Here is a 26,411-nt window from a genome sequence, read left to right as displayed (position 1 = left end):
ACGACAGGGGAAGGCGTACGAGGCATCCACAGGGAGCTGAGCGCGTTTTCGTGGACCCACGAAAGGGTATTGACAGCGTATCGCTCTTGCTCGGAACGGCAGCCCATGACGACGATCGCGTCGTTGAAATCAGACGGCGAGGGGCAACAGGTGGCTGAGATGGCTGTGAGGCTGGCAGCTGACGGGGGCGTGAGGAGGTCCAGAGAGTCGGCGGGGACACCGGGGGACGTTGACGGAGAGGATGTGCCCGTTCTCGTAGACGGCTAGATCGTTCCACTGTGTCGGGTCGCTTGGCCTTGCACATCAGGAACCAAATGTGGATCAGTTGGTGACATGGACACAAACTGGGTGTGCGGGTGAGAATACACCAGAATCCATCGACTTCCTAGGCCCGCCATCGCAAATGCGAAACGCCCCTTGTGGCTGTTTGCGTAGCCGTATTGGCTGGTCGTTGCGACGGATGTCACTCCCGCCTTGCGCGCTTAACCGAAAGGTGTGTCGTGAAGATTTTGCGGTTTGTCACGTGGACGCTATGGCCGCCCCGCAGTGTTGGCGCCGAGGATGCCTGCCACCGCACGCGTCGCCAGCTCTTCTCTCCACCACAACTCGTATTTCGTGCGACGCGCGACGCATGCATGACCGCCGGCCGTATTGATATTTTACCTGACCGGCATCGACTTCAGCTTGCTCCGGTGCGCCGTGGCTAATGTGCAGCGCCTATTGCACCATCACGTGGCAGCGCTACACCCAACTGATGCATCCAGCGCAGTGCGATGACGATCGCTCCAGCTTCGTAACTACCCCGGAGTTCAGATCGCTTTGACACTGCCGATCGTTCGTGATGCTTCCATTGCTCAATCCGGTACACCCTGGCCCTGGCCCGGGCCTGGCGCAGCGCCTTCGTACACAACGATGTTTACCCGTACCCTGAGACCTCAGCAACGGTGTAGAGTGAATGCAACCCGAGTATCGTGGCCATTTCCGGCAGCGACTGGTGGCAATGACCTCATCGGACTGTCGATGAATTATGCTGGAGAAGACCTCGTCCAAGAGGCGGCTCGGGGTCTGGTAACCCCCCGGAATGAGTAGTGTGGACGGACTAGTTTGTCAATTGCACCATCCTGATTCTGACCGTGGTCCTTTCTGCTGTAGTTTTGTGGAAATATCATTGACCATCTGCGCATCTTTTCCGGATATCGTGTGGATCCCTTGATTGCAAGAGCGCGTAAGCAGCTCCCCCTGCACAAATTCTCCAAGTGCTAAAGCTGCCCGTCACTGATCCAGAGAGGCAGCTAAACTTTGGCTCCCTCAAATCAACCAAACTTTTTGAAGCCCCAAAAGCTCGCATTGTCTTACGCCGCAGTTTTTGCACGCCGATTGAGTGGACTCGGGGCTGTAGTGTTGTACGTATATCCCAAATTATAATTTCTAACTATTAGCTCCATTCGACATCATGGCTTCGAACAACGCTCAAGTTCACTCATGTCAATTCCCGTCCGTCGGTAGGGGTTCTGGCAGTGACCAGAAACGGCCACTTTCGGTCAGGGTTGAGCTACAACATCCAGAGCGGCTTGAACAGCTCTTCGCGAAAGACGACGGCAAGGCTTCCCTGGTTGCTGCTGTCAGAACCGCGTGGGCACTCGTGTTGCGCACTTATACTGGCTTGGACCAGGTTTGCTTTGGCCTCGGTGAGGTTGGGGGCGACGAATCACCCCGCAAAGATGGACAACAAGACTCTGTTATCGCGCATCTTGTCAGTGACGAGATGTTGATTGCCGAACTTTTCCAGCACACGAAGGAGGATTGCTTTGCAATTGACCGGCCCGAGCATCAGGGCTTTCAATTCAACACCTCGGTGCTGTTCCGATTTGCTGTGCAAGCTGGCACGGCTTCCGGGGTTAGCAGGACGGCGTCAAAGGCAATGCCCGCGTCGGTATGCCATTCGCGATCCTCGTCATTGCATTGCTTGCTGACAGCCGCAATAACAGTGCCACCTCCGCCTGCTCGTCAAGGTGCTGAAGACTGGTATCAGTCTCCTCCTGGAGTATCGCAACTCTTACATTCCGACCGAGTTCGCCAAAAGCATTGCGAGTACGACCGATAAAGCGCTCGATCTTGCTCTTTCCACGCCACACTTGACCATTCGCGAAGCCGACCTGCTCAGCGAACGCAACCGGAATCAGGTCGAGAAGTGGAACTCGAAGCCTTTGGCCCGTGTCGACCGCACGATCCATGATACTGTCGCCGAGGTGACAAAGCAGAGTCCGCACGCTGAGGCAGTCGCGTCATGGGACGGATGCTTTACATATCGCGAGCTTGACGAGCATGCTTGTCGGCTTGCAGGACGGTTGATCGAGCTCGGTGTGGGCGCCGATGTGATTGTACCACTGTGCTTCCGAAAGTGAGTTATTCGATGAGGCAGGATTCGATGTGCTGACGAACACCAGGACGCGATGGAACGTGGTTGCCGTGCTTGGCGTGCTGATTGCGGGAGGCGCATGTAAGTAGTTATTTTCTTATCGCGCATCCCGCGCCTTCCCCACGCCACTTCTCAACCGAGGAAGTGGGGATAGGGAACTTGTCTGCACTCCACCACGATTTGCACGTACTCACTCCCGACAGTCCTCCCACTTGACCCTGCGGCGCCTAGGGAACGTCTTGAATACCTCGTCAGTGCCGTCGGCGCGAAGGTTGTTCTGTGTTCTCCTGCGGAAAGCCATTTTGTTGAGAGCCTCGCGGAGAACATTTTTGCTGTTGACGATGCCCTCTTCGAATCCCTTCCGCCACTCGTAGAGCGGCCTCAAGGCCGTGCTGACAGTCACAATGCGGCTTACATTATCCCCACTTCAGGCACTACCGGCCAGCCAAAACTGTCCTTGCTTGAGCATGGCAACTATTGCACGGGAGCAAGTGCACATTTTGTGGGACTTGGGATGGACACAAAGCCCCTGCGCGCGCTACAGTTCGCGGCCCACTCCTTCGATTCATCAGTGCTAGAGATCTTGTCCCCACTGATGTTCGGTGGCACCATTTGCATTCCAGATGAAAACGACAGACTGAATGACATCTCTAAAGTGATTAATGATATGCACATTACATGGGCCAGTCTGACCCCGACCTTTGTTCGCTTTCTCGAACCCTCAATGGTACCCACTTTGGCTACCATTATCCTTATGGGTGAGGCCATGTCGCAAGCAAACCTCGACACCTGGTCCAGGATCAACCTGATCAATGGGTGAGCACAATAGCGATGTAACCGAAACTTAGCTAACACACCTGTCAGCTACGGCCCTAGCGAATGCGCGGTCTGCTCCTCTTCTTGTCTGCATATGCGACCAACCTCGGACCCTAAGGATATTGGCTTTCCTGTCGGTTGTAACCTTTGGGTTGTTGATCCGGAGAATCGCCACCGCAGACTTCCTATCGGGTGCACGGGTGAGCTCCTGATTGAGGGCCACATTGCCGCTCGAGGCTATCTGGGAGATGAAGAGAAGACAGCACAAGCCTTCATCACAGACGTTTCGTGGGCTCCCCAGCCTTTCCGAGGCTATCTGACTGGAGATCTGGTTGTGCAGCGACCTGATGGCGGCTTCACCATAGTTGGTCGAAAAGACAACCAAGTGGTACGTGAATGATTACTTCGGAGGAAGCTTACTGACCCGAATCGCAGAAATATCATGGGCAGAGGATTGAGCTTCTGGAGATTGAGCATCACTTGAACCTTGATTCATTGGTCAAGCACAATCTTGTCTTTTTGCCTAAGAGCGGGCCTTGCAAAGAACGATTGGTAGCAGTTGTGTCTCTCGCCCAATATACATCGGAACAGCAATCGCTCCAGCTCTTTCAGGGACAGGAGAAGTCTGCCACCGATGCTGATGTGGAAGCCATTCGTGCTCGAGTATCTACTCGACTTCCTTTCTACATGGTACCTACCGTCTGGATTGCTGTCGGGTCTCTGCCTCTCCTCGCATCAGGAAAGCTGGATCGAAAACGGACCTCGCAATGGCTCGATACAATGTCCGACGAGACTTACCAACAAGCCGTTCCAGCAAATGTGGAGCCTCAGTCCCAGAATGAGTCTTCCTCCCCAAAGGAAGATATATTGAGGTCAGTCTGGGCCCGTGTTCTGAACCTACCAGTCGAGCAGATTGGCTTGAATAGGGCATTCTTGTCACTTGGTGGCGATAGTATCAGCGCTATGCAAGTCATGGGACATTGCCGAAAACAAGGCATTAGCGTTGGCGTGCAGGAGATCCTGCGCTCACGCTCAATAGCCGAGTTAGCTACCATGGTGAAAGACGTCCAAATGTCTACCGACCGCGCAACGGAAGAAATAGATGTACCTTTCGATCCGACGCCAATTCAGTCGCTTTGGTTCCAGCTTCCTAATCAGGGACATGGCCACTTTAATCAGTCGTTCTACCTCCAAGTGAAGCGCAAAGTCAATCCGGCAGATTTCCGCGCAGCTGTAGAGACGCTCGTGGGCCGACACTGTAAGTGAGCACCAGATCCTAGTCAACGGAACCCCATACTCACCATACACCATCAGCTATGCTCCGAGCTCGTTTCACTTTGTCGGATGATCAGTCTTGGCAACAGCGTGTGACGAAGGATGTCACTGGGTCGTATCGATTCCGATATGAGTCAGTGTCAACAAAGGAGCAGGTGGACCACATGATAGAGGATTCACAGAAGTGCCTCAACCATGCCACAGGTCCCCTGCTGGCCGCTGACTTGTTTGAATTCGGCAACGAGCAGCACGCCTTTCTCGTAGCTCATCACCTTGTCATTGATTTGGTATCGTGGCGTCTAATTCTGGAAGAACTTGAGGAACTACTGACAAATGGGTCGCTATTGCCGCCGGCTCTGCCTTTCCAGAGGTGGGCGCAGTTACAACGTGAGCACGCCCAGACGCAGCGAATCGATAAGGTATTACCACCAGCGGACATACCACCGCTCGACTTCAACTACTGGGGCATCCAACACGCAGACAACACTTATGGCAATGCCGGTCATGCTAGCTTCGAGCTAGACCATAATCTCACTTCCTTGTTCTTGGGTGATTGTCACGCGCCCCTCAAGACCGAGCCTGTCGAGGTCCTTTTGGCATCACTCCTCCACTCGTGGGTCAAGGTCTTTGACGATAGGGCCATACCAGCTATCTTTAACGAAGGGCATGGCCGAGAGCCTTGGGACTCGAATATTGACATCACGCGTACAGTGGGCTGGTTCACGACCGTGTATCCCATATCTGTCATACCATCTGACGATCCTGTCGAGACTATTCGCATGGTCAAGGACTTCAGACGCCAGATACCTTTCAACGGCAGACCATACTTTGCTAAACGGGTCCTTACGAAAGACGGGAATGAATACTTCGACACTCACTGGCCAATGGAGATCAGTTTTAACTATCTTGGCCAATACCAGGTAAGCCAGACATCAATCACCACATTGTAGCCACACCGTTACTGACATCCACTAGCAATTGGAACGTCAGGACGCCTTACTACAGCCCCTCGAAAGCATGGCTGGCGAGACCCGCGAGGCTGGCGGCACGGCCGATGTGGGCTATGCGTCTCCTCGCTTTGGCCTTTTCGAGATATCCGCCATCGTATTCAAAGGCCAGCTGAAGTTTGCGTTCACGTTCAATCGCAACATGCAGCATCAGGATCGCATCCGAGACTGGGTGTCGAATTGTAGTCAGGTTCTCACAGACATGATCCAGAAATTGCCCTCAGTCGCCCCAAGGCCAACTCTAAGCGACTTCCCCTTACTTACGCTCAACGAAGAGCGCTTTCAGGCTATGTTGCACCGTCTGGCTCAGATGGGAGTTTCGGCCACTGAGGTTGAGTCCGCATATCCTTGTTCTAGTATGCAAGAGGGACTTTTGCTTTCTCAGTCTAAAAATGCAGGCTTCTATGCAGCTGTGACTATCCACGAGCTTACTATACCGAACGGACACCCCAAGTGGGAGGATATTGCCGATAGCTGGTCGAAAGTGGTTGCGAGACACCCCGCGCTACGCACGATCTTCCTGGAGAACATTGGTGCCGAAGAAGGTCTGTATGATCAGGTCGTTCTGAAGAGAGTCGAACCCAACGTTGTGCATCTCCAATGTGCCAACGAAGAAGAGGCACTTCGACTCATCGAGCAGCAACGCTCCGTCACGTACGAGAACAATAGCAGCCCTCCCCACCGGTTCACCATCTGCAGTACAGCCGATAACAAGGTTTTCTGCTGCCTCGAGATCAGTCACGCCATCATGGACGGGCATTCCATGAGCTTATTATTCCGGGATCTGCGAGATGCCTACGGAAACTCACTTGCCGAAGACGGGCCTCCGTACGCCGACTATATTGCATACCTCATGAATCAGCCCCAGGAGGCTAGCCTGGATTTCTGGAGATCCTATCTCAACGGAAGCGAAGTTTGCTCATTCCCAATGCTCAACGACGGCGTCGTAGCTGAGAAACAGCTGCAGAACATTCGCGTAGACTGTGGCAGCATTAGCATCCTCGATCTGCAAGCATTCTGCAGTGTACACGGCATCACGTTATCAAATATCTTCCATACGGCATGGGCTGTGACTCTCAGCCTCTATGTCGATAATCCTGATGTTACATTCGGTTACCTTATATCCGCAAGAGACACTGATGATATCCAACGCGTGCAGGATATGGTTGGACCTATCATCAACACACTCGTCTGCCGCGTGCAATTGACTGATGGAACGCGGTCGCTTCTCGATGTCATCCAAGACGTACAGCGCGACTATGTGGAGTCAATACCGCATCGACACATCGCGCTCGCAGAGGTGCAGCACATGTTGGACCTAGGAGGCGCGAACCTCTTCAATACTGCGCTATCTTACCGCCGATTGCCCCCGGATAGCACATCAAGCAACGAAAAACTTCGGTACACCGAGAAGGCGCCTATCTATGACCCAACCGAATATCCAGTCTCGATAAATATTGAAGTCTCGGACGAGGCCGCTATGATCGATCTCGATTTCTGGACTGATCACCTGTCCGCTGCACAAGCTGAAAACGTCGCCAGCACTTTTGTACGTACTTTGGAGAATGTCCTCCACAATGCTGAAAACAGCATCAACTCCCTCGATAACCTCAGCGGCAGGCACTGGCAGAGGATCCAAGACTGGAACGTCATGCCTGACACCATCCATGAGTGTGTACATCGCAGATTCCAGGAATGGGCGAAAGTCCAGCCCGATGCTCCGGCTATCCGAGGACACGACGGCGATTATACTTACGCTGAACTGGACGCTGTCACTGAGCGCTTGGCTCACTACCTCGTCGATCTCGGAGTTGGTCCCGAGGTCTTCGTCCCCACTTGCTTCGACAAGAGTTCATTTGCAGTCGTTGCCATGCTGGCTGTACTCAAAGCTGGCGGGGCAGCAGTTCCACTGGATGCCAAGCATCCGAAGCCAGCTCTTGAATCGCGAGTGGAAGACACACAGGCGCAAGTAGTCTTGACTACAGCAGCCCGATCAGAACAGTTTGAAGACATAGCCCCAGATGTCATTGTTGTGGATTCAGTGCTACTTGATGATCTGTCGGATGTGGAGAGCATTGCCTGTCCCGCTGTTGAGCCTCACAATCCAGCGTTTGTTATTTTCACAAGTGGAAGTACTGGACGACCAAAAGGCGTTGTACTGGAGCACGCAGCGTTCGTCACAAGCGCGTCGGCCCATGGAAGTAAACTGGGGGTAGGTCGTGATACCCGGTTCTTGCAATTCGCGTCCTACACATTCGACAACTCATTGGAAGAAATGTTCACGACATTGCAAAGAGGAGGTTGCGTTTGCGTTCCATCGGAAGAGGATCGTAAGTTTCTACTTACTCTACTGTATATTTTGAACACTAATACAAGCCCTCTTTCTAGGTATGAACGATCTTGCTGGTGCAATTGCCCGGTTGAATGCCAATTTCATGGACTTGACGCCCACAGTCGCATCGCTTCTCAACCCCAAAGACGTTCCCACGATCAAAGGCCTGGCCCTCGGCGGAGAAGCCTTGACCAAAGCGGTACTGGAGCAGTGGACTCCATATATGCAAGTTGTGGGTCAGTATGGACCAAGTGAGGCATCGGTCAATTCGGCGTTCAAGAGCTTCAGATCTTTCAAGCAAGGCGACGACCCTACCAACATCGGTAGAGCAGTCGGCAGCGTCTCGTGGATCGTGGATCCAAAGGATCGCAATCGTTTAGCACCGATCGGATGCAAGGGCGAGCTACTGATTGAAGGCCCTATCCTTGCCCGAGGCTATCTACAGGACCCAGAAAAGACCCGTTTGGCTTTCATCCAAGATCCTGCTTGGGCTCGCAGTAGCGATGGACATAGTCGCCGGTTCTACTGTACTGGTGATTTGGTCCATTATACCGGAGACGGAGAGTTGATGTATCTGGGAAGAAAGGACAGCCAAGTCAAGGTGAGCGGACATCAAAAGACGAAGCAATATATTCACTAACTTGGATTAGTTGAACGGCCAACGCATCGAGCTAGGGGAGATCGAGCATCACCTCAATCTTGCTCTACCCTCCAATGCCCAATCTGCAGTCGAGTTGGTCAAGTTCACCGACAGCAAAGGAACCAAGGCTCTTGTGGGCTTTGTTTGTTTAGCTGAAACATCGACTGAGGTCATCCCAGGGATTGGGGAGATGACAGACGACGTGCGGGCGAAGGCAAAGGAGGCCGAAGTCGCTCTTGCGAACGCACTTCCAGCATATTATGTTCCTTCGATATTCATGCCCATGACGAGTATGCCAATGACAACATCTGGAAAGCTCGACCGAAAGGTGTTGCGGCAATTGGCCCAAGCAGTTTCTGAGGACCAACTTCATATCTTCCGACTTGCCGGTAAGAGTGGCCGAGCACCATCAGGTCCTGTGGAAACAACACTTGCACGGCTTTGGTCGTCCGTCTTAAATCTGCCCGCTGATTCCGTCGGCGCCAATGATTCCTTCTTCCGCCTTGGCGGTGATTCCATTGGCGCGATGCGGCTAGTCACTGCGAGTCGCAAGGAAGGCATTGTGCTTGCTGTTTCCAACATCTTCTCACAACCGCAATTGGCAGAATTGGCGGCAACTGCTAGCATTCTCTCTTCGGATGAGCGCTCCACCACTTCCGAGCCGGAGGCGGCTCCTTTTGAGCTGATCCCTGAGCACAAAAAGCGCCAAGTGATCGAGTTGGCTGCGTCAGAGTGTGGAGTCTTTCCAGACTCTATCGAGGACATCTACCCATGTAGTCGTCTTCAGGAAGGCCTCATCGCGCTCTCCGCGACAGAACCTGGATCATACGTAGCTGAGACGATTTATCGACTGCCAGCTGATATCGATGTACAACGTTTCCAGGATGCCTGGAACAGGGTTGTCGCAGAAGAGGCTATACTGCGCACGCGTATCATCTATGTCGAGGACCAGGGCTTCGTACAGGTTGTGTTGCGTAACAGTGTAGACTGGTCTCAACTGGAGAGCTTGCAGGACATTAGCAACGTACACCGTCACCTTCCAGCTAAGCCCGGAGGTCCATTGGCTTCGTATGCCATAGTCGGACAAGGTACATCATCTGTATTCTTCGTCTGGACTGCACATCATGCAGTTTATGATGGATGGAGCCTGACGAGTCTACTCGGCAAAGTAGAAAGCTACTACCAGAACAGCACTCAAGCGTCGCATGCTGCTGTTCCGTACTCGAGATTCATCAAATATCTTGATTCCTTGGATCCGAAGCAGGCTGACAATTTTTGGCTTTCCATGTTCGAAGACATCGCTGCCCCTCAGTTCCCTCAACTACCGAGCCCCGATTACAAAGTCGAAGCCTCTGGCCAACTCCGTCATCAAATACCTGTGACCCGCCGAAGCGGAACAGATATTACAATGCCTTCTATAATACGAGCTGCCTGGGGGCTGGTACTAGCAGTATACTCTGGTTCAGATGACGTTCTATGGGGAGAGACGAACAGTGGACGTGAAGTCCCTGTGTCTGGCATTGAAGACATCATCGGTGCCACAATTACTACATCTCCTATGCGACTAAAGCTGGATCGTCAACTTACGGTTCAAGACTACCTCCAGGAGGTACAACGCCAGACGTCGGCTGCAATTCCACACCAGTTCGCTGGGCTCCAGCACATTCGCAAGCTTAGCTCGGATACCGCTGCCGCATGTGACTTCCAGAGCCTGTTGGTCATCGCAAGTGGGGACAGCATGAAAGACCCCGAAGGCGGATTGTGGAACCTGCAAAGCACGGGTGCCGTGGGTACCAACTTCTTCAACTATGGTCTCATCTTCAACTGCTCTGTCGATAAGAACGGCATCGAAGTTGAAGCACACTACGATGGCCAGGTGATACAATCATGGCTCGTTCAACGCCTACTCGAGCAGTTTGGCTTCCTCATCAATATTCTCAACCGGGAAGATGCTCTCCAACGCGTCCTGGGCAACTTGAGCATGTTGAATCCTGCCGATGAAGCAGTGATTTCATCATGGAACAGTAGGCCAGTAAACGTTGTGGACAGATGCATTCATGACAGCGTTTCCCAAAGCCAAGTTATCCTCCGCCCTACTTCGATTGCCATCGATTCATGGGACACAGGTGAGATGTCTTACAGAGAATTCGATGAGCGCACCACGCGGCTCGCTTCTCGGCTCATGCACCTCGGTGTTACGCCTCAGAGCTATGTACCGATTTGCTTCGAAAAGTCCGGCTGGACTATCGTGGCTATGTTTGCCATCATGAAGTGCGGCGCAGCCTTTGTGCCACTCGACTTCGAAGCGCCCCTTCTGCGACTCCGCGAGATCGTCGGAGATGTGAAGGCCGAACTTGTCCTCTGTGGTCCAAAACACGAAGATTTGTGCAGGTCCATCCCTTGCAAGGTGCTCGTTGTAGATCGAGAGGCTACCGAACAACACTCTGGCCACCTTCACAGCCAAGTAACAGTTCAGAGCGACACAACTGCTTATGTGCTCTTCACTTCAGGCTCCACCGGTAAGCCGAAAGGGGCTGTCATCAGCCACCGCGCATTTTCCTCTGCGTCGGCGGCCTTTGCCCCCGCCTTTGGTCTTTCCGAGAACTCTCGCGTTCTCCAATTCTCCTCTTACACATTCGATGCGTGTTTGATTGAGATATTCAGCACTCTTATCATGGGTGGAACCGTCTGTGTACCTGATCAGAACTCGAGAACGAATGATCTTGCTGGAGTCATCAACAAGTTCAGGGTCAACTTAGTCTGTCTGACTCCCTCCGTCGTCCGAATGATCCAGCCTTCCCAAGTGCCCAGCGTGAAGACACTCCTCTTAGTCGGAGAGGCTATGTCTCAGCAGGATCTGCTTACTTGGGCTGACCGTGTGGTTTTGTGCAATGGCTACGGCCCCACGGAGTGCAGCGCTATCGCCACTGTGAACGTCATGACTACCACCACGAAGCCAAACAATCTAGGCAAGGTTGTAACCGCAAGAGGATGGGTTGTGTCTCGGAATGACATCAACCAGCTAGTTCCTGTCGGGGCAGTGGGTGAACTGATTCTAGAGGGAGGTGGTGTTGGGTCTGGCTACCTCAACAATCCCGAGAAGACTGCCTATGCTTATGTCGAAGAGGTCAGCTGGACCATGGGGGAGGATCGGAATGTTGGCGCATCGAGGAAATTCTACAAGACGGGTGATCTTGTCAAATACAACGAAGATGGTACTCTGCTCTATCTTGGGCGTAAGGACAACCAGGTAAGCTTCCTGTTATATCCCATGGTAAGTCTGGCAAGCTAATTCGCCGTACAGACAAAAGTGAGAGGACAGAGGCTCGAGTTGACTGAAGTGGAACATCATCTCATCCAGGACTCTGTAGTGCAAAACGCATTGGCCTCAGTCCCTAAAGCCGGACCATGCGCGAAGCGTCTTGTCGGTGTCGTTTCGCTGCGAGATGTGGCGCCGTCCGGCTCTTCCACAGCAGAATTGCAGCTGCTCCCTAAAGATACTGCTTCATTCAATATTGCGACGATTCGAGAACGTCTTGAAGCACGCCTTCCATCCTACATGATCCCATCGCTGTGGATTGCCATATCGAGATTTCCACTGATGCCATCTGCGAAGATGGATCGCAAGAAGGTGGTACAGTGGCTCGAAAACATGGACAACGACACTTACCGTACAATCGCCACTCTCGGAATGGAAGATCCCGAAGAAGATGCGAACGTAGTCGACCGAAAACTGCAGACAATATTCGCAAAGGTTCTTAACCTGGCGCCAGAGGACATTCGTATGGGCTCGTCCTTCTTACGGCTTGGAGGGGACTCGATTGCAGCTATGCAAGTATCTTCGATGTGTCGTGCTCAAGGCTTGGCTGTCTCTGTTCAGGACATTGTCAAATCGAAGTCAATCGCTGCTCTCGCTGCAGGAGTCTCTATCTCTAGAACCTCTACAACTGCGAAATCGCAGCCTCAGGACTACAACCTGCCTTTCGACCTCGGTCCTATACAAAAGCTCTTCTTCGACACAGTTGGCGATAATTATCGCCACTTCAACCAGAGCACAATATTCAAGCTCGCCCGGTCGTTTGAGCTGCAGGAGATTGAACAAGCGCTCAGCGCTCTCGTGGATACGCACCCCATGCTACGAGCTCGGTATTTCCAAAATGAATCGATGCTTTGGAAGCAAAGTGTTGCAAAGACTCCCACCCCGTTCAGGCTACGACACCACCAAGTTAAGTCAGCCAAAGAGGAGTTCATACGTCCGGTCATCGACGAAAGCCAGGCTACACTAGACATCGTGAAAGGTCCAACTTTCTCTGCTGACCTCTTCGACATTGACGACAATTTCTCCCAGGCAATCGCGCTGGTCGCGCATCATCTGGTCATTGATGTCGTTTCATGGGGCGTTATTCTCGAGGATTTCGAGAACCTGCTCAATGGCACAGCACCTCCGCCTCAGAGCCTTCCCTTTCACGCTTGGACACAACAACAAGCTGCACAAGCTCGTCGGGAATCTGCTGAGAAGGTTATGCCCTTGCCTACTATTCCGCCCGCAGACTTTGACTACTGGGGGCTCGATGCGTCTGATAATCTGAACGGCGATGTCATTAGTGAGGACATCGAGCTTAGCCCCAAGGACTCGATGCTGATTCTCGGGGCACATGACGCATTGGCTACTGAGCCTGTGGACGTATTTATTGCAGCACTACTGGAGTCCTTCCGCAAGGTATTTCCTGATCGACACGCTGCGACAATCCATAACGAGGGGCACGGCCGTGAGCCATTTGACTCCCAAGATCTGAGCCGAACAGTGGGATGGTGCACGACTATGGCACCAATCCACCTGCCAGTAGCCCCCGAAGATCCTACGGATATCGTAAGCACAATCCGTTGGGTATCGAGCCTCCGAGAGAAGACTCCAGGGAAGGGTAGACCCTACTTTGCTTATCGACTCCTCACCGGCGAGGGTCAAGATCGCTTTGCATCTCACTGGCCTGCGGAGGTAACCTTCAATTACCTAGGAAGGATGCAGAACATGGAGCGCAAGGACGCCTTGCTGCAGAGAATGACCAGCATCTCTACTACAGACATCAGCGCTACCACTCCACGATTCGCACTTTTCGAGGTTACTGCACTCGTCGCTCAGGGAACCATCAAGCTCTCTTTTGACTTCAACCGCCGTATGAGCAGGCAATCGCAAATCAAGAGCTGGATGGCTGCATGCAAAGACACGCTGGTTGATGCTGTTGATCAGCTTCTCCAGTTGAGGTCTGAACCCAGCCTTGACAACTTCAAGCTGCTGCCTCTGACCTATAATGGCACGTCGAAGCTTTCTGCGTTGCTGCCTACAGGCACCACTATTGACGAAATCGAGGATGTGTATCCCGCTTCCCCTATGCAGCAAGGCATGCTATTGTCTCAGCTCAAGAACCCTGAGCTGTACTCATATCACTGCATCCTAGAAATCAAGTCGACGGCTGCCGCGCAGCAGATCAACCCACGTAAGATCGCTGAGGCATGGCAGGTTGTGGTGCAGCGCCATCCAATCCTGCGTACCGTGTTCGTTGAGAGTATCTCTAAGACCGGCTTGATGGATCAAGTCGTGTTCAAGGAGAGACCTGGTAGGATCACATGGATCGCTGACTGCGATACTGAAGATGTGGCTCGGTTCTTGAGGGACCAGCCTTTGATCGACTTCCGCGAGTTCAATTGCCCTCATCGTTTGACTATTTGCAAAACAAAGGCGAACAATATCTGGGCCAAATTGGAGATGAGCCACGCCATTTGCGATGGCACTTCGATCCCCATTATCCTGAACGATCTCGCGAGGGCGTACGGGAACAAGCTAACGAGAGCGGACGCTGGGCCTCTCTACAGCAACTTTGTTGCTCACACTCTTACCAACAATCGCGATGCCGATGTGAACTTTTGGAAAGCTTATTTGACCGGAGTGGAGCCATGCTTCTTACCAGTCCTTCACGATGGCGTGCCCGGACCACACGAGATGGGGTCGTATGAGCTACATCTGCAGGATATTGCCCCCATGACGACATTCTGCAGGAAGTTCGGCGTGACTCTATCCAACGTACTGCAGCTTGCATGGGCTCTACTTCTGCACACTTATGTCGGCGCGCCGGATGTGTCCTTTGGCGTTGTGGCATCTGGTCGCGATGTCCCAGTGAAAGGCATCGATGAAGCAGTTGGCTGCTTCGTCAACATGCTCATCTGTCGACTCGAGCTTTCAGACGATTCCACAATCCATCAGTTATTGGAAATGATACAAACCCATTCAGTTGATGCAATGGCCCATCAGGGATGCTCACTCGCTGATCTTCAGCATGAGCTTCAGTTGCCGTCGCTTTTCAATACCGTCTTCACCTTTCAACGTCGCCAACTTTCACGCGACCCCACCAAGACGGCACTAGCGTTTGACAATGTCGAGGCGGCTGATCCAGGCGAATTCTTGATGACACTGAACGTGGACGTATCAGATGAAGGAGCCTCCATCGACTTTGGTTTTTGGAAGGACAAGGTACACCCTTCGCAAGCACGCAACATTGTAGATGCATTCGAAAAGATACTATCAAGCATCATCTTAAGCAGCGACAAAGATGTCACTGTAACCGAGCTCGACATGCTGACAACAAGCAGCGTGCAACAGATCATGGAATGGAACGCCGACCTACCTCCGCCTGTGCGCCGATGCGTACACGATGTGATCCAGGAGCAAGTCCTGCTCCGGCCACGTTCTGCGAAGGCCATCGAGAGCGCAGAGCTAACGGTTACTTACCAAGAGTTCGATGAGATCACCACGCGTCTGGCACTACACTTGCAGGGTCATGGAGTTGGCCCTGAGATCTTCGTGCCGATTCTGTTCGAGAAGAGCCCCTGGGCGCCAATTGCGATGATCGCAATCATGAAAGCGGGAGGTGCATATGTAAGTGGAAACGAGCATCTACATGGAATGTGCAGTTACTAACAACAATTCCTAGGTTCCTTTGGATCCAAAGCATCCGCCAGCTCGCCTTCGCGAACTGATCAGCGATGTAGGCGCCAAGGTCGCTTTATGCTCAAGGATGTATCATTCTCGGGCAAGCGAGGTCATTGGATCCGCAGTCATCGTCGACCGACTATCCATCAACAAGCTTCCTCTATCCAGGGGAGTGCAATTAAAATCAAATGCAACCCCAGAGAACCCTGCGTACTGCTTGTTTACGTCTGGCACAACGGGCAAACCAAAAGGAACCATCATCCCACACGAAGCCTATTGCACGAATTCAGCATCGTTCGCTCCCGCGATAGGCATTAACAGTAACTCTCGGACCTTCCAATTTGCGAGTTATACGTTCGACGCTAGCTGTTCAGAGATTCTCTCGGCCCTCATGGTAGGAGCGACCATCTGCGTGCCAACCGAGGATGAGCGAATGTCAGACCCAGCCGGAGCTATGCGCAGGATGAAGGCTACCTGGTCTCTATTGACTCCATCGGTATTGAGCACTCTCAAGCCAACACAGTTACCTACTTTGAAGAGTCTATGTGCTGGAGGCGAGGCAGTGCCTGCGGCTGAGGCCGAAAAGTGGCAGAACAGGCTACACTTTGTTATCGGTAAGCAACACCCACACCCACTGCGCACCGCAACTTGTGAACCAAACTAACTCAAGCACAGCCTATGGTCCGACTGAGACCGCTGTCATTGCCAGTACCATTCATAAGACGGCCGATATCGATGGAAGGAACATTGGGCTTGCTTCTGCATGCCGTTTATGGGTTGTTCATCCCCGCAATCATGACAAGCTCATGCCTATCGGCGCAGTAGGTGAGCTTGTCATCGAAGGACACACTGTTGCTAGAGGTTACCTTGGCGATGAGGTCAAGACGGCGAAGGCCTTCATCACCAACCCGGCTTGGGCATCGGCGCTTCCTGCAGAGAACGGATCATTCGACACCGCACGGATGTACAAGTCTGGAGATCTCGTACGCTACAACCCAGACGGTACCGTTGGATACATCGGTCGGAAGGACACACAGATCAAGCTCAACGGCAGAAGAATCGAACTAGCCGAGATCGAGTTCCACGTCAACGACAAATTCGCGGACAACATCCAATCCGCCGTAGAGCTTGTTGCACCTGCAAGCCGTACCTCTGCGAAGGCTTTGGCTGTCTTCTTTGCTCTCAACGACGACCCACGGGCGTCCTCCACAGAAGTCGTTCAACCGGCATCATCCGACCTTCCGCAATCCGATGAACTCCTCCTCCCGATGGATGATGATGTGCGAGATGTCTGCAAGACCCTTGAGAATGCTCTAGTCGGTGTTCTACCTGCTTACATGATTCCTTCCATCTTCTTCCCGATGAAGAAACTGCCTTGGACGCCGGCCGGAAAATTAGACCGTAATCGACTGCGCGTGTTGGTGCAGAACCTAAGCAAAGAGACATTGTCGCCATACCGCCTGGCGAACTCCATGCACAAGAAGAAGCCGGCAACCGAGGCCGAGAGGAGGCTCCAGAAGCTGGTCTCTTCAGTGTTGAACCTGCCGCTGTCATCAGTGGGTGCAGACGATAGCTTTATCCGACTTGGAGGGGACTCCATAGCGGCCATGAGGCTTGTAGCCGCAGCGCAAGCAGAACATCTGGATCTCTCGGTCATTGACATCTTCAAGCGACCTAAGATATCTGACCTGGCTGCCAAATGCAAGTTCTCTGCTTCAGAGCCCAAGGTCGAGCGCAGTATCGAGACATTTGAGTTGTTGCCTCGAGAGCTACCGAGGGATCAGGTGGTCCAGGAGCTTTCCGAGATCTGCCGCAAACCCAGAAACAAGATTCAAGATGCCTACCCAACAAGCCCGCTACAAGAAGCATTCATTGCTCTCTCGATAAAGCAACCCGGTGCTTACGTTGCTCAACATGTTCTGGTCCTCGCGGAATCTTTGGACGTCAAGAAGTTCAAGGCCGCATGGGAAAAGGTCGTTCAAGAGATCGACCTCTTGCGCACGCGTATTGCCCAACTCCAGAATGGCGCGTTCATACAGGCCGTTCTTGTTGAAGATCCTATCGCCTGGCGCGAGGTCAGTACTCTCGAAGAGACTGAAGGAGACGCTGAAAACTTACCGGCCTACCTTGGAGGCAAACTTGCGACATATGCTATTGTGCGCACAGCCTCCGCTGCACGATACTTTGTATGGACTATCCACCATGCACTTTATGATGGCTGGAGCATTGGTTTTATGCTCCAACGTGTGCAACAAATTTATCAGTCTGGATCGTCCGAAGTTCCCAAGGTCCCTTACACCAAGTTCATTCAGTACCTCCAGAGCATCAGCCGAGATGCCTCCGCGGCTTTTTGGAAGCACCACCTCGCTGGTGCCGCACCTTATCAATTCCCACAACAACACAGCAACACCAGTGAAGTTCCCGACGGACAAACATTGCAACATACTGCCAAACTCTTTTCCCAGCGACATACAGACATTACGCCACCAACTGTCATTAGAGCTGCCTGGGCTCTTTTGCTCTCGGCGTATACTGGTAGCGATGATGTTGTCTTTGGGGAGACACTCACTGGCCGTGACATTGCGGTTCCCGGCGTTACCGACATCTGTGGTCCTACACTTACAACCGTGCCAACAAGGGTAGAAGTCAATCGCGATGGAAACGTTCTGGACCTTCTAAGAAGCATCGCCCAGGTGGCTACAGATCGTATACCGCACCAGCATTTTGGTCTCTCCGAGCTAAAGCGCATGGACGAAGATACCGCTGCTGCGTGCGACTTCCAGAATTTGCTCATCATTCAAACGGGTAGCGAACAGCCAGCTGAATCCATGTGGTCTCATCACAACAACGGCGTTCAAGGACAATACTTCACGTACCCTCTGGTTGTCGAATGTCAGACTAGTCAGACGAGCATCTCCATCACGGCATATTACGACGCGAACGTCATTTCTTCATGGCAGATTCAGCGCATCCTCTGCCAATTTGATGCTATCTTATCACAGCTGAACTCGGTGGGCAACATCCGCGATATCCACGTTTTCAGTGAGCAGGATGCTCAGTTTGTAAGTAGATTGAACGCTGCGGAACCTTTGATTGTCAATGACACGATGCCCTCGTTGTTTTTCCAACAAGTGGTTGCCCGCCCACATGCCCCAGCTGTGTCGGCATTTGATGGCGACTTCACTTACGGCGAGCTTCGCGACCTGGCATCACAACTCGCGCAAGAGCTCATCAAGTTGGGAGCTGGTCCCGAAATCCTTGTGCCGATATGTATGGACAAATCACGTTGGGCGATAGTAGCGATCATGGGCGTTCTCATCTCAGGTGCGGGATATGTTCCACTATCTCCGGATCACCCAGTTTCACGCCACCGACAGATCATTGGGGACTGCAAGGCTTCAATCGCTCTATCATCGCCACAGTATGAATCACGCATGGCCGACATTGTTGGGAAAGTCATCACGATAAGCGAGACTACCATTAGGCAGCTCTCGATGCGTCAGGCTCAATTGACACCGCGCGCGACACCCGAAAACATCTGTTACGTTCTCTACACCTCTGGAAGTACCGGTGTTCCTAAGGGAGTTACTATCGAACACCGAGCCATCGCGACCAGCTCTGCGGCTATGTGCAAGTCGCTTAACATCAAGCCCACTTCCAGGGTGTTCCAATTCGCCTCGTTTGTCTTCGACGTCTCAGTCATGGTAAGCAGGCCACCCGCATGACTATAGCTCTACTGACCCATCGTTAGGAAATCCTCACTGCTCTCAGCTGCGGTGCAGTCGTGTGTGTTCCATCCGAAGAGAGTCGTACCACAGACATCGCTTCGGCCATAAACAGCCTGAAAGCTACTTGGACATGCCTGACGCCTTCTGTTGCAAATGTCATTGAGTCACCGGAGAGCGTGCCGACTCTACAGACATTCGCATCTGCTGCGGACCCATTGACGCCTGAAACAATCAAGAAGTGGGGCTCGAAACTCCAGCTACTGAACGCATATGGGCCCACAGAAGCCTCTGTGATTGCCCTTTCGAACAAGGTGGCCTCGAGCCCTAGCGAGTCTACGATCATCGGTCGCGCTCTAGACAGTGGGCGCGCTTGGCTCACCAACCCAGAGAACCCACATCAGCTTGCTCCCGTTGGAGCGGTCGCGGAGCTCTGTCTTGAGGGGCCTTTCCTTGCTAGAGGCTACTGGAACAATCAAGCAAAGACTGCGGAAGTGTTCATCGAAAATCCGAGGTTCATGAAAGAATTCTCGAAAGATTCCTTTACGCGGATCTATCGTACCGGTGATTTGGTGAGGTACGCATCTGACGGTCGTGTCCACTACCTAGGACGCAAAGACAATCAGATCAAGTTGGCAGGTCAGCGTATGGAGCTCGGCGAAATCGAACATCACCTACAAGCCGACAAAGTCATCAAGCACGCTGTTGTTCTTTTGCCGAAGTCAGGCGCTGCAAAGAGAAAGCTTACGGCGGTTGTGTCGTTACATCAGACGCTGACTAAAGTTGACGTGCACAATGAGCCTTGGGACACGCCAATAAACCACCCAGACGTGCTCCAACAGATTAAGGTTGCAAAAGAGCGACTGTCCGATCTAGTGCCCCCCTACATGGTACCAACACTGTGGATTGGGGTCCCTCGCATTCCTGCTTTGGCTTCGGCGAAGCTTGACAGGAAGCAGGTCGGGGCTTGGCTTGCAGACATGGACGAAAAGACCTATCGCACGATCCTGGAAATTGAGAGCAGCATGGAACCAGCTATTCCTTCCTCTGGAGTAGTGATGAAGATGCAGGGTATTTGGGCAAAGGTGCTCAATATGCCAGTCGAAAAAGTGAAGCCCAACAAAACATGGCTGTCACTTGGAGGTGACAGTATCACAGCCATGCAACTGCTGGCTAGATGCAGGAAAGAGGGCATCAATATCACATTGAACCAGGTTCTGAGAAGTAAATCGCTTGCCCATCTTGCAGAAAACGTCGGAGCTTCTGGTATCGTCGACGTTGGGAAGGATAAGACCGACACGCCCTTTGCACTGTCCCCTATCCAGCGCTTCTACTTCCAAAGCTTGAACGATGACAAAAACTCTCACTTCAACCAGTCTTTCACACTCAAATTGGCTCGCAAGACGGATTCCACTAGCTTGAAAGCCGCCCTTGATGCGATAGTGCGTTGCCATTCGATGCTACGTGCCCGGTTTGCCAAAGACAGCAGCGGCATATGGAGCCAGATCATCCCAGGCGATTTCTCCAATGCATACGCATTCAACGTTCACAATGGCATACCACTTTCCGACGTCCCTGAACTCATCTCGAAGACCCAGGAGAGTTTGGATATCGTCACAGGACCCGTCTTTGCAACAATGCTGCTCAACATACAGTCTGGGGAGCAAATCCTATTTCTCACAGCGCACCATCTTGTCATCGATGTTGTGAGCTGGCGGATCATCTTGGGAGACTTGGAAGAGAGCCTCATATCGTCAGCTTCGGCCGAACTGCAAAAAGGTCTTTCCTTTGCCACATGGAATGAGAAGCAGATCTCGCACACGACTGATGCAACTCAAATTGCCGCCGTTCAGAAGCAATCGTTCCATGTCGAGCCGGCCGACTTAGCATTCTGGGGCCTCGACAAGCGTCCCAACGTCTATGGTGATGTGGAACGTGAGATCTTCTCGTTAGACGAGAAGATTTCGGCATTGGCTTTGAGCCACCACTCCGCATTACGCACCGATATCGTCGATCTTTTCCTGGCAGCCATTGTGCACTCGTTCTCACGGGTCTTCGTTACTCGCAAGACGCCGACAATCTTCAACGAAACACACGGTCGTGAGCCGTGGGAATTCAGCAACCTCGACCTGTCAAGAACCGTTGGCTGGTTCACCACAATGTACCCTGTGCATGTAGCCATCGCTGAAGACGAAGACGATGTTATACAGACAGTGCGCCAAGTGAAGGATCTTCGCCGAAAGGTCGCGGACAACGGACGTCCTTACTTTGCTCATCGCTTCCTCACCAAAGACGGACAGACTGACTTTGCCGCGCATGAGCCAATGGAGATTCTGTTCAACTACCTTGGAAAGATGCAACAGCTCGAGACTGCAGATGCACTTTTCCAGCCGATGCACTTCAGCGAGGAAGACGAAGCACGGATGACTGATACCGGAGCTGATCTCCGGAGACTTGCTCTCTTTGAGGTCTCTGCGTCGGTCGATAACGGCAAGATCCATTTCACCTTCATGTACAACCAATTGATGAAGAACCGAAAAGGCATCCGTAGGTGGATTACGGAGTGTCAACGGACGCTCGAGGAGATTATCTCGGCTCTTGCAGAGATAGACACCCCTCAACCAACTCTATCTGACTTTCCTCTACTACCGTTGGACTCTTACGACCGCCTGAATCGCGTGATCAAGTCGCTTGCGTCTGTGGGTGTTTCATACCCTCAAGTTGAGGACATCTACCCTTGTGCTTCTGTGCAAGAAGGTATGATATTGAGCCAGATCAAGGATTCCAGCGCATATTGGTCGTTCACAACCTTCGAACTCAAAGCCAAACGAGGCCAGGTGAATGTGCAGCGCGTGCTACAAGCCTGGAAACAGGTTGTCGATCGGCACCAGGCTTTGCGCACTCTGTTTGTTGACAGCGTCTGCAAAGGGGGCGTATTCGACCAGGTCGTTGTGCGAATCCCTGACACTGGCGCCCTCACAGTGACTTGCACCGACGACGAACTTGACACTAAGCTTGACTCCATTCAATACCGCGATCTAAATGGGAGGAAGAAGCCTCACCTCCCTCATCAACTTGCCGTTGTGCAGACTACATCAGGTAGAGTTGTTGTAAAGATGGAGATCAATCATGTTGTCATTGACGGTGGGTCGCTCGCTGTCATCCGACATGACCTAGAAGAGGCGTATGAGGGCCGTTTGCGTCAAGAAGATGGACCCTTATACAGCGACTACATCAAGTACTTACGCGCGCTTCCCATAAAGGATGCACTCGACTTTTGGAAGGGGAAACTACGTGGTGTCAGGCCATGCCACTTCCCGATTGCGCCGCAACACTCGAGCAAACACCGACAGCTCCATTCGCTGTACGTGGACTTCGACCGATTCTCAGAAATTCAGGTACTTGCCGAGAGGAACAATATTACTTTCGCCAACATCTTACTCGCCGCATGGTCACTGGTACTCCACACCTACACAACCTCTTCAGAAGTATGCTACGGCTACTTGACATCTGGCCGCAATGTCCCGGTCAATGACATTGAGAACGCAGTAGGGGCTTTCATAAACATGCTCGTATCTCGCGTGACAGTGTCCAGCTCGCGTTCGCTCCTCGCCATGAGTGAGAACGTCCAGAATGACTTTATCGAGAGCGTTCCGTACCAGCATTGCTCTCTTGCCCAATTCCAACACGACCTTGGTCTCTCTGGCCAGGCGCTCTTCAATACGGCTGTTTCCGTTCAAAATCAAGGTGCGACAGAAGCTGAACGCGCTTCTGACGCAAATGTGGAGTTTATACATATTGACGGCGGTGACCCAAGCGAGTTTGCATTAACAGTTAACATCGATACAACAAGGCACGACGAGGGTGTGCGGTTAGCGTACTGGACAGATTCTGTGTCCGACGACGAAGCGAAGAATGTTTCTTCTCTGCTGGTGAAGATCCTCACACAGGTTCTGGCTGACCCAGATCAAACGGTCGCGGAGCTTGATGCCGCTATCTCAAACAAGCCAAAGACGATGCCGAAACCCAGAGTCTACACACCTTCGGTTCGATCGCCCATGTCAAGCCCTCACCTCGACATTTCGGATCCCATGGCTTCCGCCCGGATCATACCGAGAGTTGAAGTACCCCAAGCACCAACTCCTACAACGATGGATGCGCCGGACTGGAGCAATCTGATTCGATCCATCGTAAGCGAGATGGTACCTCAGATTGTGAACCAGGTCATGGAGAAGAACAAGCTTTCACCCATCGCCACCCAGTCGACGGTTAGTGAGATGACAAATCAGATGGCAGGTATGCTTGCGAGGCGAGCATCGACAAGCAAGAGAGGAAGAAACCTTGAGACCGCTTCTATGCGCTCACGGCGGCTTAGCACGGCTAGCGATACCGGGAGCAGAATTCAGACTGCGGCCGACATGGTGGCAGCAGCTGGCGTCATGGCAACCGAAGCCTTGAAGTCAGTACCGCCGGATTTTGTGGAGAAGAAACTTCTGGGATTGTGGAGTGACCTTCTTGACATGGTGGAGGATTCAATTGATCAGGATGATTCTTTCTTCGTATGTATTTCCTTCGTGGATTCTCGTGCATTACTCACCATTTGTAGCAACTAGGAGGCGACTCAATCATCGCAATGAGACTCGTTGGAGCTGCAAGAGAGGAGGGTCTGTCGATGACTGTCGCAGATGTCTTCAAGAACCCGACTTTCGCCGACATGGCTAGGGTAAGTTCATTCTGCATGGAAACGAGACATCGACTAACTACTCTAGGTCGTTCGTGTCGCTGGCGAAGTCATTGACGAAGTTATGTCTCGAGCCGGTGGAGATAGCCTGAAAGATGCACAGGCGAGCTCTTCTAAGCCAAAAATTCAGATTCCAGAGCGTACTGTGTCAGCCTGGCGCGACTTCCAATCCATGGTATCTGAGCAAGCCATCGATGATAAGACTACCGAGGGTGGAAATACCCCACCAACTCAACAAGAACGACAACTGCAGGAAAAGACTGAGCAGATGTTCAAGAAGTGGACAGGGTTTGCGAACGGACAGAATGGCAGCCCTCTGCCACAGCGCACAGCCAGCCAGAAGCCCACTAGGCCCCACACGATACACGAGGACTCCGCACCCAAGTCGATATCCCTGCTTGGCGATCCCAATGTCGACAGTGTCATCTCGAAAGTCCAGGTTTTCAAGGGCGGTATTACCGACGTCCTTCCTGTGACCGACTTCCAGGCGCTTGCCATCACAGGGACCTTGCTCGAATCGAAGTGGATGTTAAACTATTTCTACCTGGACGGAGAAGGGCCGCTCGACCTTCGAAAACTAAAGCAAGCGTGCTTCCGTATTGTACAGGCGTTCGATATCCTGCGTACGGTCTTCGTGCCGTACGGCGATCGCTTCCTACAAGTCGTGTTGAGGAAACTTCAACCTGACTTCCATTACCAGGAGACTGACCAAAGCCTGGACGACTTCACGACCGAACTCCGCCACAAGGACCAGGAACATGGGCCTCGACTTGGCGAAGCATTCGTCAAATTCGTTGTGGCCAAGCAGAAGGCCAGTGGCCGCTTCCGGATCTTCATGCGACTCTCCCACGCACAATACGATGGCTTCTGTTTCTCGAAAATGCTCACCTCGCTCCAGGCGGGCTACAACGGCTTGCCAGTGTCAACTACTCCAAGCTTCGGCAACTTTGTCCGGGAGTCGGCAAAGGCAGTCGCAGGAGCCCACGATCACTGGCGCGAGGTACTGAGAGGATCCAAGATGACCGAGATCGTACATCGCTACGGCCCCAACTATCAACGATCAGCTGGTCGTACCGTCACCCTCAAGCAAACACTGACAGTTCCATCGCTGTCTCATATCAACATCACGACAGCCACTGTGATGAAGGCGGCTTGGGCAGCAACTCTTTCTCGTGTCGCTGGCAATTCGGACATCGTCTTTGGTCACGTTGTTTCTGGCCGCAGCGGCGGCGTACCAAATGTCGAAAACATCATCGGGCCGTGTCTCAACATGGTTCCTGTACGCGTGGTGTACCGCCCCGAGTGGACCGTCTTCGATCTCCTTGGTTACATCCAGGAACAGCAGATCAACAACATGGCGTATGAGTCTCTGGGATTCCGAGAGATTACACGCAACTGCACGGACTGGCCCGACTGGACGAATTTCTCCAGTGTACTGCAGCACAATCAAAACATCCAGTCAGAGGATGCGACCCTCCAGCTCGGCGGCATTGAGTTTAAGATTGGAGCTGCAGGCAACCAAGAAGATTTCGCTGACATCTCAATTCTCTCGGCTTCCAAAGCCAGAAACGAGGTCGAGGTGACTCTCACGTATGCACCTAACAGTACGTTGACGGCCGATTTCACGCAAAACGTCTTCGACATGCTTTGCGCAAATGTTATCACGTTTTCAGAAGACCCTTACACACTGCTGCCAGCTCAGTCGGAGATTGGGTCTCAGAGCTCCACGACTATCACATCGGAAACTGCGCGCAAGAAGTCCGCGGAGAAGCAACCTCTCACACTTCCCACTGACACGGGGCTTTCCAAGCACGAGCTTGCAACGCTCTCAACGAAGTTGCGTAACGCATGGGAGCAGAATCTTAGGGACAATAACAATGCGCCTCCTGCCATAGATCTAGCATCCGACTTCTTCCAGTTGGGTGGCGACATCCAGGGCATTGCTCAGATTGCTTCGATCTTCGATCATGAAGACGGTTGGAAGGTGCGAGTCGAAGATCTCCTTGACAAGCCGGTCTTTGTCGACCAAGTGGGATTGCTGGCCGCAGAAAGGAGAAAACAGATTGAGAAAGATGAGATGAGCCCGTGGGGAGAGAAGGGCAAGGTCGCTGCCAAGGGATTGCTTGGCGATAAGGAAAAGCTCGAGCGAAGGCAGAGCGGACTGGGTGCATTGGCAAGAAAGATTGGACTGAAGCGGAAAGATACACAGAAGGAAACAAAGTGAGTGGGAATGACTCTAGCGCGGAACACATGGGACATTGTGTCTAAGCCTCTTTCTTGGTTTGGGTCGGTTTGCACTGGCGTTTGGATACTGTTGCGCTTTCCTGATTCCTGAGTACACCATGAAGCGTTTTGAATAATACAATATACGATATTTGAATCACGACTTCTTACCCCGTATTACTTCCGCTTTAAGCTATCAAGAGGCCCTCGGTCCGCTCACAAGGAATGGGATCAGTCCAGGATGCGTC

The 26,411-nt window shown here is 52.5% G+C and overlaps 2 protein-coding genes across 2 annotated transcripts; both read left to right on the top strand.

The window, feature by feature from the left end:
• Positions 1–1,025: 1,025 nt before the first annotated feature.
• CC84DRAFT_47268 (AMP-binding-domain-containing protein) lies at positions 1,026–3,779 on the top strand. Its single transcript, XM_018186413.1, has 6 exons — positions 1,026–1,225; positions 1,285–1,933; positions 1,989–2,401; positions 2,448–2,500; positions 2,623–3,235; positions 3,284–3,779. The coding sequence occupies exons 2-6, from the start codon at positions 1,454–1,456 to the stop codon at positions 3,633–3,635; spliced, it is 1,911 nt and encodes a 636-aa protein (XP_018042106.1). The 5' UTR covers positions 1,026–1,225; positions 1,285–1,453; the 3' UTR covers positions 3,636–3,779.
• Positions 3,780–4,015: 236 nt separating this feature from the next.
• CC84DRAFT_1077545 (acetyl-CoA synthetase-like protein) lies at positions 4,016–26,164 on the top strand (the record flags this gene model as incomplete). Its single annotated transcript, XM_018173759.1, has 11 exons — positions 4,016–4,493; positions 4,550–5,430; positions 5,486–7,847; positions 7,906–8,450; positions 8,500–11,739; positions 11,794–15,420; positions 15,476–16,088; positions 16,150–19,178; positions 19,226–23,758; positions 23,806–23,922; positions 23,969–26,164. 11 exons carry the CDS (start codon positions 4,016–4,018, stop codon positions 26,162–26,164), a joined length of 21,621 nt encoding a protein of 7,206 aa, XP_018042105.1.
• Positions 26,165–26,411: the final 247 nt, after the last annotated feature.

This window comes from Paraphaeosphaeria sporulosa (assembly GCF_001642045.1).
Source record: "Paraphaeosphaeria sporulosa strain AP3s5-JAC2a unplaced genomic scaffold CC84scaffold_1, whole genome shotgun sequence".
NCBI lineage: Eukaryota > Fungi > Ascomycota > Dothideomycetes > Pleosporales > Didymosphaeriaceae > Paraphaeosphaeria > Paraphaeosphaeria sporulosa.
Note: the sequence above shows the minus strand (reverse complement) of the source record. Positions and strands in the feature narration are given on the sequence as shown.